The sequence below is a fragment of the Rhinolophus sinicus genome, chromosome 3 (genome assembly GCF_057876585.1).
Source record: "Rhinolophus sinicus isolate RSI-liver-muscle chromosome 3, RSI-T2T, whole genome shotgun sequence".
NCBI lineage: Eukaryota > Metazoa > Chordata > Mammalia > Chiroptera > Rhinolophidae > Rhinolophus > Rhinolophus sinicus.
This window is the reverse complement of record NC_142503.1, coordinates 166,150,167-166,164,253: the sequence shown is the minus strand read 5'-3', so window position 1 is coordinate 166,164,253 and position 14,087 is coordinate 166,150,167. Positions and strand designations below refer to the sequence as shown.

At 36.2% G+C, this 14,087-nt stretch overlaps 1 protein-coding gene across 4 annotated transcripts in view; it reads right to left on the bottom strand.

Annotated features, from left to right (window-relative positions):
* The window catches only part of ARID4A (AT-rich interaction domain 4A), a 58,822-nt gene that overhangs the window by 6,584 nt on the left and 38,151 nt on the right, over positions 1-14,087 (bottom strand). For 3 of the 4 annotated variants that reach the window (XM_088797349.1, XM_019725802.3, XM_074327428.2), the window contains exons 17-23: positions 12,988-13,185; positions 9,697-9,781; positions 8,667-8,868; positions 6,046-7,176; positions 5,621-5,725; positions 2,022-2,228; positions 1,258-1,404 (exon numbers count right to left, since the gene is read on the bottom strand). In XM_088797349.1, the coding sequence (XP_088653475.1) occupies positions 1,258-1,404; positions 2,022-2,228; positions 5,621-5,725; positions 6,046-7,176; positions 8,667-8,868; positions 9,697-9,781; positions 12,988-13,185 (2,075 nt within the window). The remainder of the gene's footprint in view (positions 1-1,257; positions 1,405-2,021; positions 2,229-5,620; positions 5,726-6,045; positions 7,177-8,666; positions 8,869-9,696; positions 9,782-12,987; positions 13,186-14,087) is intronic. The other variant, XM_019725803.3, reaches the window with a different exon arrangement.

The following is a 14,087-nucleotide window of genomic DNA, read 5'->3' as shown; positions in this document are numbered from 1 at the left end:
ATGATGGTCCACACCAAAGCGATGAAAAATTGCAGGCACCAAAATTCAGAAAACGTTTCATTATTTCACACGAGTGCATTAAATACATCCGGTAGAACACACGGCGTATTGAATTATGAAGATTCATATTAGACACAACCACGTCCGTTCATTATCAAGTGCGCACGTTATTCGTGCATTGTGCCTGTACTCTGATTGGTCATTCGGCAATAAGTCTCGAATTCATCTGTTTACATAGGTGTTTACCTCTTGTCCAAAGGCGCCCACTTGGGTATTTAAAAATACTTATTTATAATTTATGCTATTATTTATTTTAAGTATTAACGTCAATAATATTTATATTTAATTATATATTAATATTATTTTATAATTCAATACGTCCATTCTGTGTTGCAACGGACGTATTAAATGCGTCCATCTGGCTGACAATATTAACTGGGGCTTATTTTTGGGGTAGAGCTTATATTACGAGCATCCTGAAAAGCCATGCTAGGGCTTATTTTTCAGTTAGGTCTTATTTTCGGGGAAATACGGTATGTCAATGTTTAACTAGAAGTCAATCATATTTTTAAGATCTAGGTCAGACACTACTCTCCCTCCATGATTACGCCCACGTCATCTCTCCTTCCACCAACTCCTATACATTTTTCTTTTGTTGTTTCAGGTGTATACTTGTTAATATCACTTTTGGGGACCTTATCACACACTGTCCCACCAGACATTAACATCTTTGAGATCAAGGTCTGTATCTCATTCATCTCTGTACTTCCACCACCTAGAAGAGGGCCTGCCACAAGGTATGTATGCATTAATGTTGTTCAGCTGAACTATCTTATATAGTAGTTGCTTAGGAAATAACTTATGAGCCCAACAAGACAATCTCTTCGACAATAAGCCATATGCCCATTCATGTTGGTGAATCTCATAACAAATATAGTGCCTGTTAACAGGCAGCCAATACATTTGTTGAGCAAACAGTGAATTTAGAGGGAATAAGCTCTTCTTGAGAACCCACCACATTTAGTAAAATCACACATTTTGTAAACAGTTCATAGTCCCTTTCAAGAGTCTCACTCTGATTAATTCAGTTGTTGACTCACTCACTTAAACAATAGCAACAAAGAAGAAAATACCAGAAATCTGAAAACAATAATTAATAAATGTATACTATATTTAAGGAGTAACAAACATAAATCTTCTAAAATGGTAGGATATATACTTGAAAAATAGAGGGAAGAAAAATTATAACTAAATTACCTTCTCTGTCTTTCTTTTTTAATCTTTTTCTCCTCCGGTCAATGGTTGCAACTTCCGACTTTAAAGACATGTAATATTTTCTGATTTCCTGCAGTTTTTCTTGGAGAAAAGAGATCCTCTCTGTACTGTTCATATTATCTAATTCATCTAAAAAGGAGAAAAGTTAATTAGGATTTTAAAATAATTCTATGAGGAAAAAAGATGGCAGTTCTATCAGAAGTTCAACTCATAAATCATCAAAAGCTTTAGCTTATTAAAACCTACCATATTAAGCTAAATAAAGTTCTATAAACAGGGAAGACATTAAATTCAGAAATAAGATTTCTTTATATATCCCAAATTTTCTATACTAAATATTATTACTTGGTGTATTATTTAAATGATCAGAGAAACAAAACATCAACACACAGCAACTCTGATCTATAATTGTAGTTGTTTATTCAAATAGTTTCTTTGTATCATTGGTTTCCTTTTTTATTATTTATTGCCAACTGCAATACTAGCAAGGGTGTTTAGTTTCATTGATTTATATAAATCATACATGTCTTATTTCATAACTGGAGATCTTCCTCCAGTCAATTATTTATCAAGTTAGTATAATGAAAAGGTGCAGATTTGTATTTAAGATAACAAGTGGTAATTACTGACAATACAATATGTGGAAACCTAAATAAATGAGTCTGCTAATCATTATTCCTTATTTTGACATCTTAAAGTATACATCACTTCACAATATACATTCAGGTTTTCTATAAGCTTCTTACTGAGTTGAAAGCTCCACTTATATGTCCTAGGGGATGAATTCGGATGTTTTTCTCTGTGTTTATCTTTTTCTCCATCTTTGATGTGCGGGGATATTCTTGCAGGAGATCGTGCGAGCTTCTGTGGCTTAGATGCACTGAGATGCTTCACTGGCGTACATTTACTTGAATTGTCTAGGGCAGGAAGATCTTCACTATCGCTGCTTTGTCCTATAATAAGAAAAAATTTACTCTGAGATTATAAATGGTAAAAATCTCAAATATCAAAATACAACAGACCCAGCAATTATACTTTTTGATATCCTACAGAAATAAGTGCATAAATGCACAAGGTTTTTAACAGCAAAAAATGGGAATCTAAATCCCTACCAATAGGTTCACAGTTAAAAATGATACACTATTGAATACTTCGTTAAAGTTGTTAAAAGAATGAGCTCGAGTTCGTAAGAACAAAAATGGCAAATTATCCAATATATATTGTTAAAGGAAAAAGCAAAGTTATAAAACAATTTGGATTGTATTGCCTCATTTACGGTTAAAACAAAACATAAAAACTACCCAAAGGAAGACCAACCCAAACTACATATATGAAAAAGCAGGAAAAAAAGATCTTGATGTATACACATCCTTTAACGTACGTGCAACATGTAAGCAGATGTTTGCCACTCTACATCCCTCCTCAACAAATTTGTACTTAGAGATGTTTGGTTTTCACTTAATAACAAACTAGAATTCTTTTTTTTCCCCCAATCTCTATTCCCTACTGGCACCCTACTCACTCTCAAGAGCCAACCTGCTTTCTACTAAAAAGGCAAAGTTGAGGGTTACACACTCAATTTCCTAGCCCCTCTCCTACTTTACTGCCCTTTTGGCCTCAAAAATAGGAGACTGTTTCTGGGCAAACTAATCTCTTCAGCTATACCCTTAAAACGCTTATAACTATCTACTCCCAGCTCCTCTGAAATTCCCAATGTCAATTAACCATCTTCTTTTGTCTTCAACTTCTTTTCCCACCATTTAGCAACATGCTTAGATGTTTCCCACCCTTAGAGAGAGGCAGGGGGGAAGGAAAGGCAAAGTTCTCCCTTTAGCTGGCACTTCTTACCTTCTCGATAGGGTCAAATTTCTTGAAAGAAATCCTTGTTATCCTGATTTCCACACCTAATCACATCCCTGTGCTCGTTAGGGTCCCAAACATTTACAATCGCCAAATTCAATGAACGTATTTTAATCCTATTGAATATTCCACAGCATTTGAAACTCCTTTTATTCAAACCTACTAGTGTTTACTGATTTTCATTTATCTCCGATCAGTTTCTACTCTAGTCTTCCTGGCCCATATAAAAGGATATCCCACACAATTCTACTTTTGGTCCCTTCGCTTTTCATTTTATAACTCTCCCATAGCAATCTCATCCACTTGCAATCCTTTAATAGTTATGGTCTAAAAACAGACTTAGAAATAAGCTCCAGGCCTCAGTTTTCCTAATACCGGCTACTTCTAACTCTACATCCCCTAAATTACTGTTCCAACGATCTGCTGTTAGTCCTGTATTCCATATCAGTTAACCAGTTCCTCATATCCAACTAATAACTGAGTCCTAGTGATTTTATTTTCCAAATCTCTTTAATTCATTCCTTCTTTCAGTGCCTTAGTTAAGCCAAAGATTCTTTCCAAAAAATAAAACTGATTCATTTCCTTTCTTCCCTTCTTTTTATCTTTTTATTTTGAGACAATCTTCAAACTTATAAGGAGTTACCAAAAAAATGTTTTTCTGACCCTTCTGAAGGTAAGTTGCCCTACCATACTTGAATACTTTAGTTTACTTCTTATAAACAACAACACTCTCCTTGTGTTAGTTACCTACAAATTAGCCCAAAACTTAGTTGAAAACTAAATGTTGAGTATTTCACACGGTTTCTGAGGGTTGGAATCTGGAAGCAGCTTGGCTGTGGGGTCTGGCTCAGGAGATCTTGTGAGGTTGCAGTCAAGCTTTTACCTGAGGCTGTGGGCTCTGAAGAGTTGACTGGAGCTGGAGGATATGCTTCCAAGATGACTTACTCACACGGCTGTTGGCAGGAGGCCTGTTTCTTGCTTGTTGTTGGCAGGGTTTGCTCACTTCCTCAACACATGGGCCTCTTCGTAGGCTGTCTGAGTGTCCTCAAGACAAAGCAGCTAACTTCTCCCAGAGAAGTGATCCAAGGGAGAGCAAGGAGGAATCTGTGGTGCCTTTTATGACTTACTCTCCGAAGTTGTATTCTATCCCTTCAACTTTGTTAGAAGTGAGTCACTAAATTCAGCCCACATTCAAGGCGAGGGAATTAGGCTTTGCCTCTTGAAGGGAAGAGTATCAACAAATTTGTGGATATGTTTTTAAAACCACCACACGCTTACAGAACCATAATACAACCAAAAAATCAGGAAATTAACACAAATATATTATTATCATCTAGTCCTCAGATCCCATACAAGTTTCTCTACTTGACCGATAATGTCCTACTTGACTAGGATCCAGGTGAGAATCATCTACTGCATTTTGTTGTCACATCTCTTAAGTCTCCTTCAATCTGGAACAGTTCTTCTTTCTTTGATTTTCATGACCTTGACACTTTTTAAAATTACAGGCCAGTGATTTTATAGAACATCCTTCAATTTGAATTTATGAGTGGCTTCTCGTGATTACATTCAGGTTATGCAACTTTGAGAGTAAATCACAGACAGATGTGCTACTATGTTCTTCTTGTTGCATCCTGTCAGGTGGTATAGGGTTTCAGTTTGTCCCATTATTGGTGGTGTTCACTTTGACCATCTGAGTAAGGTGTTATCCGCAGGCTTATCCACTATAAAGTTACTCATTTTCCCTTTATTAATTATTCCTGCTACAGTTCTAGTCTTATCTCCCATCACTCTTTTTCTATACACTTGTATTATCCAGCCTCTGTCTATATGTGGCTACTGAAAACTTGATATGTCTTTTATCTTATATAAATTACATGCTCCTCCTTTGGCACATGTATCTATAACCTAGAATTTCCCTTTCAGACTTGAATGAAGGCAGGTTTTGGAGAGAAAGCTTTAATTTGTCAAAATCAACCATCTTTATTTCTACTATATTCTATGACTTGATTTTATTCCTTATTGTACAGAAGTCTGTTTTTCAATGTAATCTATTCATATTTATTTAATAACTTCCTATTTTTCAATAAGAATTTTATTTCCTCATGTTTTAAATTGACCATGACACTATTTAGAAACCGGCTTTTTTAGATTAAAGGAAAACAGTCCATTCAGAAATGTAAACTTAACCTGCTGTTACCACCACAACAAATGTTATTTTTCTTTTATTCAAGTTTTCCAAATATTTTCCTAATATTAAATTACATTACATAAGAAATACAAATGAAATAAGCATAAAAAATAACCACAGCTATCCCAGTTTTAAATAAAATTGACAAGCACCTCAGATTAAAAATTAATGGAAAAACGGCTATTTTCAGAACATAATAAACCAACTTTATTTTTAAACTGACACAAATGATTAAGCCACCAAACTGTTGAAAATACGAACACTGTACTAAAATCAGCATTGAAAAACACCAACCTGTTCCATTCTTTTCATTTTTGGCTATAGTACTTGTTCGCTTTGGGGTACGCTTTTGCTTTTTTGCCAATAATCCACAATTTCCATCACTTGGCCTTTTCTGACCTGAAATAGGGGGAAAATTTGAAGAAAGTCACGAGCAATAATATTTATTCACCTACCTATTCTACACGAATTTCTTTACATATATTTTTTTTAAAATGTGGGATAGGGAACAGAGGGAGAAAAGGAGGAGGAAGAATGGCTGCATGGATGGATGGATGGATGGATGGAAGGAAGGAAGGAAGGAAGGAAGGAAGGAAAGAAGGAAGGTAGGAAAAGGAAAGGGAAGGAAAGGGGAAACAGATCAAGAGTTCCTAAAACTCTTAATTTACTAATTTGTAGTTTTAATCTAAAGGCTAATTTTCTTCCTATAAAGTCCTTACCCTTCTCTCTGCTCTCTCGCTCTTGAACAATTATACTACAGGTACCAGAGGCAACGCTGGCTTCAAACCCATTTGCTGATTCTCTCTCACAGAGACCTTCTTGAGATTCTTCAGCAATACTCTCAACCTCAATGGTTACATCACTCTCACTTTTTACACTTCGAGATTCATCTTGACTGAGAGTAAGTGGTGAAGCTACTGAAAAGTTGTGCTGTGCTACAGGAGGTAGGGCAGGTGGAACAGAAACAAGAGCGGAAGACTCAGCGCTTTCCACGACTATGTCCTCAATACCAGTCTTGTCCTTTTCATCCAAATCATCCAAATCGACTTCGTGGCAAACCAAGGTTTCAGGCCCAATCAGAGGCATTGCGTCCTCTTCTTCTTTTAGTGGAGTATTTACAATTTCTTCAGCTGGACTATCACATTTTTCACTAGTCAACTCTTGAATGCATTGGTTTGACTCTGCTATTAATGATGGCATTCCTTCATTTTCTATTTCAAAATGTTCCAAATTTAAGTTTTTTACTCCCTCAGATGCAACACAATCACTGGTCCTTTCTTGAGATATGCTATTTGTCATTTCCATTCCATTCTCAATTCTTAGTTTTTTCTCTGGTGATTGTCCCAATATTTTCCGTTTCAACTTTTTTTCTTTTGCACATTGGTCAATGTCATCTTCAGTAGCAGAAGAAAAGTTTTTACTGTCTAACGAAGAAAATTCTAGACTGTGTGTTTCCATATGAGGTTCATTTCCTGCTTCATCTTGGCTAAAGGACGAAATCTTTATAATTTCTAAAGAAAGATCTTTTGTCTTGCTTCGTCTTCCCTTGCCTTTAGGGGATTTTTCTGCCTCTTTCTTAACTTCTTCTACTTGTTCCACTTTATTTCCAAAAATCTGTACTATTTGTTCATTCTCTCCAACATCTAACTTCAAGGTTTCTAAAGGCTGCATTTGAGTCCTATCGTTTTCCTTTAATAGATGTGCAGCAATCTTTGGATTTTCTTCATCTAGTTTATCATCATTTAAATTTTCGTTTTTTTCTAGTTCTTCTTTAATATCAGGAGAAAGTTCTTCATTCATCAAATTCTTTTCTAAAAGGTCTTCTGTTTCACTATCAGATGAACAAGAGTCTGCAAGAGGAAATATTATATTAGGAGGGTTTCTATCTTAATTACCAATATAATTTTATAACAAAGATTCAAAGACAAATAAAACTCTCAATCATCTACCTCTGAAAACCTATCTATATAAATTTCTGATATTAAATAAATCACAGATTTGTACCAAAAATGTGTGTTGGGGGATTTCAAGCTAAACTCCATGTAAAAATACATTACATAGAAAATTTTATTTTAATTCTGTAAAAGAGCTATATTGCAGTTTTCACTAGTATCTATTTAGTCTATGACAATGCTTAGAAAAAGCAAAGGACTAATACTGAGATATGAAGTTATAAAGTGGTTTGACCTGAGATCTACTATAGTCGGTACTGATGAATGTGATGGCCATTTTGTGTCCTTAGAAAGGAATGTGACATTCTACTTAAAATAATTCTGAAAAGAAGACATAAGCAAAATGGGAAATTTGAATTCTCAAAACTTTAAATACTCTTCTGATTCAGAGACATGAAAGTATAGGCTAGCTACCTTTTTGCAAAAGAAATCATTCTTTAAGTCAGAGAATTTTTAAAATAATAAAGTAGGGTTCTAAGACAATATAGGTGCTATAAAATATAAAAATTCTGCCCACATGGTGATCATATTCTAAAGAAGTTCAAAAAGGCAAACTTAAATGTATTTTGTAAATAAAAAGGTATATAATTTTATTTTGTGATTGTACCATATACAGAATTTAGAATTCATTTGTTCTCACGTTAAAAAAAGACTCCTTTTATATGTAGTTTAACAAGACTACTATGTCTAGTTTTGTAGGTTGTACACTGCACTTTGGGACATGCTATCTCACTTTGTGACATCTTGTTTTGTGTAGTATGACAACCTTCCAGCAGATGGCAATAAAGAGGAGAAAAAATGTCCTAATTTGTACACAAGCACCATATGGACTAATGGCAATCCTATAGTTCAGAATAGCTTTTTCCTGGAAGGGAGGGAACTTTTTATATAAGGCAACTATTTAACATTTCTTAAGTTACATGGAAAAACATACAAAGGTAGAAAAGTGGGAAATATCATGTAAATGTAAAATATGTTCATCTACACTCATCACAAAACATGTCTATACCACATCTGTTTGTGCTCTTTCAACAACACTATCTCAGCTTAGTTGAAAGATCTTAGGTGACAGCACTGAATTACAGGAGACACTGGTGAATACTTTCAAGGACAGCGCAGCACGCAGTAGGAGCATGGCTTGTCAACCCATCCTCTATTCTAAAGTAGACTATTCCTAGAAAAAGTCTTCCTAAACTGAAGCAAAACATCATTAAGTTTCAAGTAAAAATGATATACTAAAATAAGCATTTTCTTCAAATCAAATTTTGTAGTTTAACTTATATGAGATTAAAAACCTAGATGACTTTCTATGAATCTCTCACACAACTGACATTTTAATATTTATATTATTGATTTTTTAAAAATCAGTGATCCTCAAAATTGAGCACCTTCCATTCCATTTGACAGAAGTGAGCTGTCTGGCATATTGCTGCGAGCACTTCTGGTACCTGATTTTCCTTCACTGTTTGGAGTCTTAGACAAACTATACGGCAAGTTTGATGAAAGAGTAGATTTTAAAGGAGGTCGTCCCCGTTTTGACTTCTGCCTCTCCTCATCCCTCTTTTCATCCTTTTCACCGTCTTCTTTATTCTGGGTAACAACAACAAAATATATGAGAAGAGCCAATGCCTTATGAAAAATGAACATTCTACTTCTTCAAGGAAAACTATTAACTCGAAAAGGTTAGATATTTTATATGTTAACTCCTACTAGGTGCTTATAGAGAAAATGATTTTCTAGCATATTTTGTACCTATACGAATATGATGTTCTACAATTCGTGACACTGCAACTGTACTGTGAAGGTCAGAACAGGTGCATCAGAATACTGTACAAATACTCTGCACTCTCCTTGTTCCTTATCATTTCCTGAGGAAGAGGACGGGTGTCTACCATAAAATAGACAAAATACCGGGTTGAAAACTGAGGGGGTGGATGAGGGTACAGCTGGCCAGCAGGTATGTGTTTTAAAATTTATTATTAATATTAGCTTCCAACATTTGAAAGTCAGATTTCACATTTAAAACAATAGAGGTGTCTTGAAAAATCCTAAAATCTGGCAACCCTGACTGCATCCAATGGTAGAATGGTTAATTCCACCCTCACCAGACGAGGAGCATGTCTTGTTTTGGTCACCACCAGTCCTAGTTTCCCTTTGACTGTCCAGCCTCTATAGGCATGGCTGTTTGAAACCAGCAGGCCCCACGGGATGCTGGTTTTCACCTTTCCTGAAATGATGTGGGAATGCGTTTACAGTTTTTACTTTTGTAGCTTCTGGGTTATACAAGAAAAAAAAATCACAATTACCTTAAAAGAATCAAGAAGATTATTATAGCGAGGAAACATGATTTATAAAAAAAATAATATACTATGAATAATTTCTGTACCTATCATAAAGAATATGAATCTATGAACATACTTTAGCTTTTTTCTTCTGTTTTTTCTTTGGTCCACCTTTGTCCAATGGCCAGATTATCCTGTCGGCCTTCACCCATTCATCATACCTTAAAATAAAGAACATATTAAAAATTCACAATAATTCCTCATTTGAAAAGTATTCACCAAATAAAAACAACAGTAAGATAAACTAAAAAGTGTATCTAGTTTCTAGTGTTGGAAGAAATGTGAAGGGTATTGGGACTGGTTTGCTGGTAACACGTCAGCCACTGTACCCAATAAGTGCTATGAATACTGCTACCAATAGGGTGAAGAGGCTTAGAGGGAAAGCTAGGTAAGCAAACTCCAGATTCAAGATTGTTTGAAAAAACTCTGATTCAAGACTTTGTTTTCTACAACTCCCACAGATCTGAGCTTAATGAAATAAGCTGATTCTGTACTGGAATTCATTTTATTGACCAAATCATTCAAAGACAAATCAGGTAAATTCAAATTTGTAATATGATCAGTTCCAGATTTATTTATGAAGTCCTTTTCAATCCTCTTTTCCCCACAGAACTCTCTCTAGCCTCTAGTATTTCTATGAAAATTTTATTCTGAACTATGTCACCTCCAAGAATGAAATTTTTTAGACACATTTCATTTCCTTTATCTAAGTCTCTCTTTAGCTCAAGGTGAAAACTCCTCATTTCCCTTGTACCTTTTTCCAAAATATTGACATCACTTTTGAATATAGACAATATAGTCAGTCCAGGTTACTAATCAGGTGGCAAATAAGAAATTAAATTTCCTAGAACTAAATAGCAGTTATTACATTATGTAAATACATAGGTATTTATAGAGCTCTATCAAAATCTAAAATCTGAACATTTAAGCAAAACACCACAGGCAGTCCTTGCTTTGAACTGCTCCATGTTAATGGAAACCATATCCTTATTTTGTAACCCAGTTACCACAGAGCCATGCAAAGTAAGGACATGGTTCCGATATCCACAAGTTTCAGTTGACATGATACATGACTACCTACACTCTGGTTTGAAAACTATCTCCTCCTGGATCAACGCTGTATCTTCATTTTACCAGGCTAAGTACCTGCACATTCTTACTTATTTAGAAACAGTCATTCATTTGGGTATTTGCTGAGGGCCTACTAGCGTGCCAGGCACTGTATGAAGAAGAATGTAGAGAATAATACAGAAGACAAGGAAGGCCCTTGTTCTCATGCAACTTGCAGCCTGGTGTGAATGATGGACAGTAAAATCAAGTATAGTCTGGTAAATGCAATAAGACGGTTATATATCTGGTCCAGGGCTAAGAAAGAAGGAGTGAATAACTCCAGTTCCACAGGACCTATGAGACACAGGGTTGAAGCCACACTGGCCAGGTCATCACAGCATGTCACGTAGGTACTTCCAGCATTAATACTGCCAACCAAGGGTAGTCCGAGGACTTCTCAATTATGAGGCCATGACTCCCCTCACAGTTGCACATGGTACACTGTTTTAGAAATACAACTAGATTCTCTAGGAACTACCGTGGCTCTCTGTCAATGAGCAGACCAGAGTTCTACCAGCTTTCAGGAGCGTGGAAGGACAGTGAAAAACCATGAACCATGTGAGTAACCAGTTAAGTACTATTTAGGAACTTACCTAGTTAGGAAGAATGTGAACATGTAATAAAATGATTGTTGAGAGGTCATACAGGAAAACATTAAAAAGATGAGGGAGAATAGGAAGGGAAAATTCTAGAAAGCAGAACAAAAGAACAGACACTTACAGATGGTAAGTAAGAATGGATGGCTGTGGACTGAACAGAATCTGAGGGAAAAAGACTATAATGTGCTGTGACTGCAAAGATAGTGACTCAGAGTTTGCAAATGTAGGCCTTTCCCCCTGAACGCAACATGTACATACAACACAATGGTGAGGTAGGCTGAAGAGCTTGTTTCAAGTGTTGGCAGAAATGTGAAGGGCACAGGGACTGGTTTCATAAAAATTTAAAGGTTTACATGCAAAAAATCCATACTCTTACAATCTTTTATATATGATAAACCAAAACTCTTTTAAAATGATGTGAGGTAAAAGAAACCTAACTCTCCCTCACTAATAAAACACAGTTAACATTTCACTTACTAAGGGCCAGGCATTGTTCTAAGAGCTCTGTATGTTCACATAGGTATTACCAGTATTTCTCACAATATCTCTACAAAGTAGGCACTTTATCTTCCCCAACTGAGAGATGAGGAGATTGAGGCATGACAGAGTACACTTCTAGTATGCAGGGAAACCTTGGAGCACTCTGGCTCCAAACAAATAAGGGGAAGCAGAGATACCGCAAACACAAGGCTTTCCAAAGCAAAGAAAAAAGTGGCCCCTGACACTTGGGAACTGGCCCAGCACTACCGGCTGGGCCTTGGTATTGTTACAGAGGTGAGCAGCGAGGTCGTGTTGTTCTCTCGTTGAACACGAACAATTTCACAGAACATCATCAGACAAGTCTGCTATGTGACCATGATGCACCAGGACAGAAACAACACCCCTCCCTAACCGTGTGTAAACACAGAAAAAATAGGAACATTGTCCAAGCCACAAAAATGACCAAACATCCTTTTTCCCTAACTGACTGTGGCTTCTTTACCAATTATAGCATTAACACTGGCCTAGTCTTCTCTCCTTGCAGACAAGATTAAGATAACCAATCACAGAATTAACCCTTCTTGACAGCATCCATTCTAGAGCAAAGCCCCATTTCCTTAAAACGTCCCCCAATTCACCTAACAGAAGCTCAGATCTAAGTCCTTCCTAACGTTCTTTTTTTTAAAAAAATCTATTTTAGAATTATTACAATGCTTGACACAGGCTTGATTTCTAATAAATTTAACAAACTAACACAGAAGCCCCACTTGCACTGTTGGGAGCTGTGGGCCTGGCTCCCTGCCCATGTCCTGCAGGATGTGCCCACGGAATCCTGGGCTATGGCAGCTCCTGAAGGCGGTACCCTGGGTTTTCATTGATTTGTCTAACACCCTCTTACTGAGTCACCTCACAGTTCCCCATGCTGTGTGTCCTCCCTCACTGCAAATGAGTAACAAATACAACTTGTTCAACTACAGGTATGATCCAGTACTTTGGCTAGAAGTACTGTCACAGTTAGTAAAATGGTGGGAATGCTGGGAAGTCTTTGAAAAGTAGGATATAAGGTATGCTTTGTAAATACACATATACCATTTGCTTTGGTTCTTCACAACATTAATTTGATCTTTCTGAACCATTGAAAGAAATTTCAATAGTAAGAAAAGACATTTCTTGCTTACCTGACATTCCATCCATAGTAATGAACCAAGTATAAAACTTCTCCATCATCAATTTCAGTGCTTTTAATACTGGCTTCATAGATTTTCTGTGTTTTCCCTCGTCCATATTTTACTTTCACTTTGGTTCCTGTCAGGCAGGGTTCCATGTCTTCCTCATCGTCCTCCCCTTCAGAGTCACATTTGCTTTCAGTTTCTTCCCTGCAGTAAAAGTCATAACATTGGTAACGCTACTAACAACTTCATGGAGAACAAGCTAATATACGCTAAACGAAACCAACATGTAGGAAAGTCACAACCTAAGGATTACCTTAATAGCATGTCAGTGGAGGAGGAGAAGAAGGAGGAGAAGGAGAAGATTTTTATGGACTATTTACTAAGGAATTTATGTATCGTGTAAAGGTACACTGTCCCAAAAGGAAATCCATGCTTCTTAAAGGCCACTCAATAATCACAGTTAATGATGATGTGGAGTCAAATAAATCACTTTTGATAAAACAAAGTAAGGACCATATGGGCTAATAAACAGTGTTTCGCATTCATACTCTAGTGTTACCTTCTATTTGTAGGAAGTTTGTAACTTCCTACAACTAAATTGTCTTAAATGTGCTTTACGACTTCTTTCTGCTCAATTTAGAATGGTACTTAGGAAGACTTCTCTTTGGTGGACAAGATAATGAACAAGGGCTATCTACCTTAGCTTTTAACTAGTTTATATTTTAAAGGTTTCCCCACCCTAACAAAGGAACAACAGATAGTTGAGCATCAGGTCACTTGTTCAAACTGTGGGACAGCACCAGGAGAACAGAGCTTTGCATATCTTGTACTGATTTCTATTTGTTTTTATTCATCTCCCATTAGCTTTTCTTTGTATAAAGGAGATTCATATTGGAAGGTCCAACAATATTTTTACAGATAAAACATCCTGTGTTAACCTCGCAAGGATTCAGAAGAGACCAGCATCAAAGGTCATTCTAGTATCACAAGAGTTTTAAATGCTTAAGAGGAGGCATTGCGCTCTATAATAATCCTTGAGCATTATTTAGGGGGAACCACTAAGGGACATGAAAAAGCTTTGATGACCCATTTGCCATGGGAATATT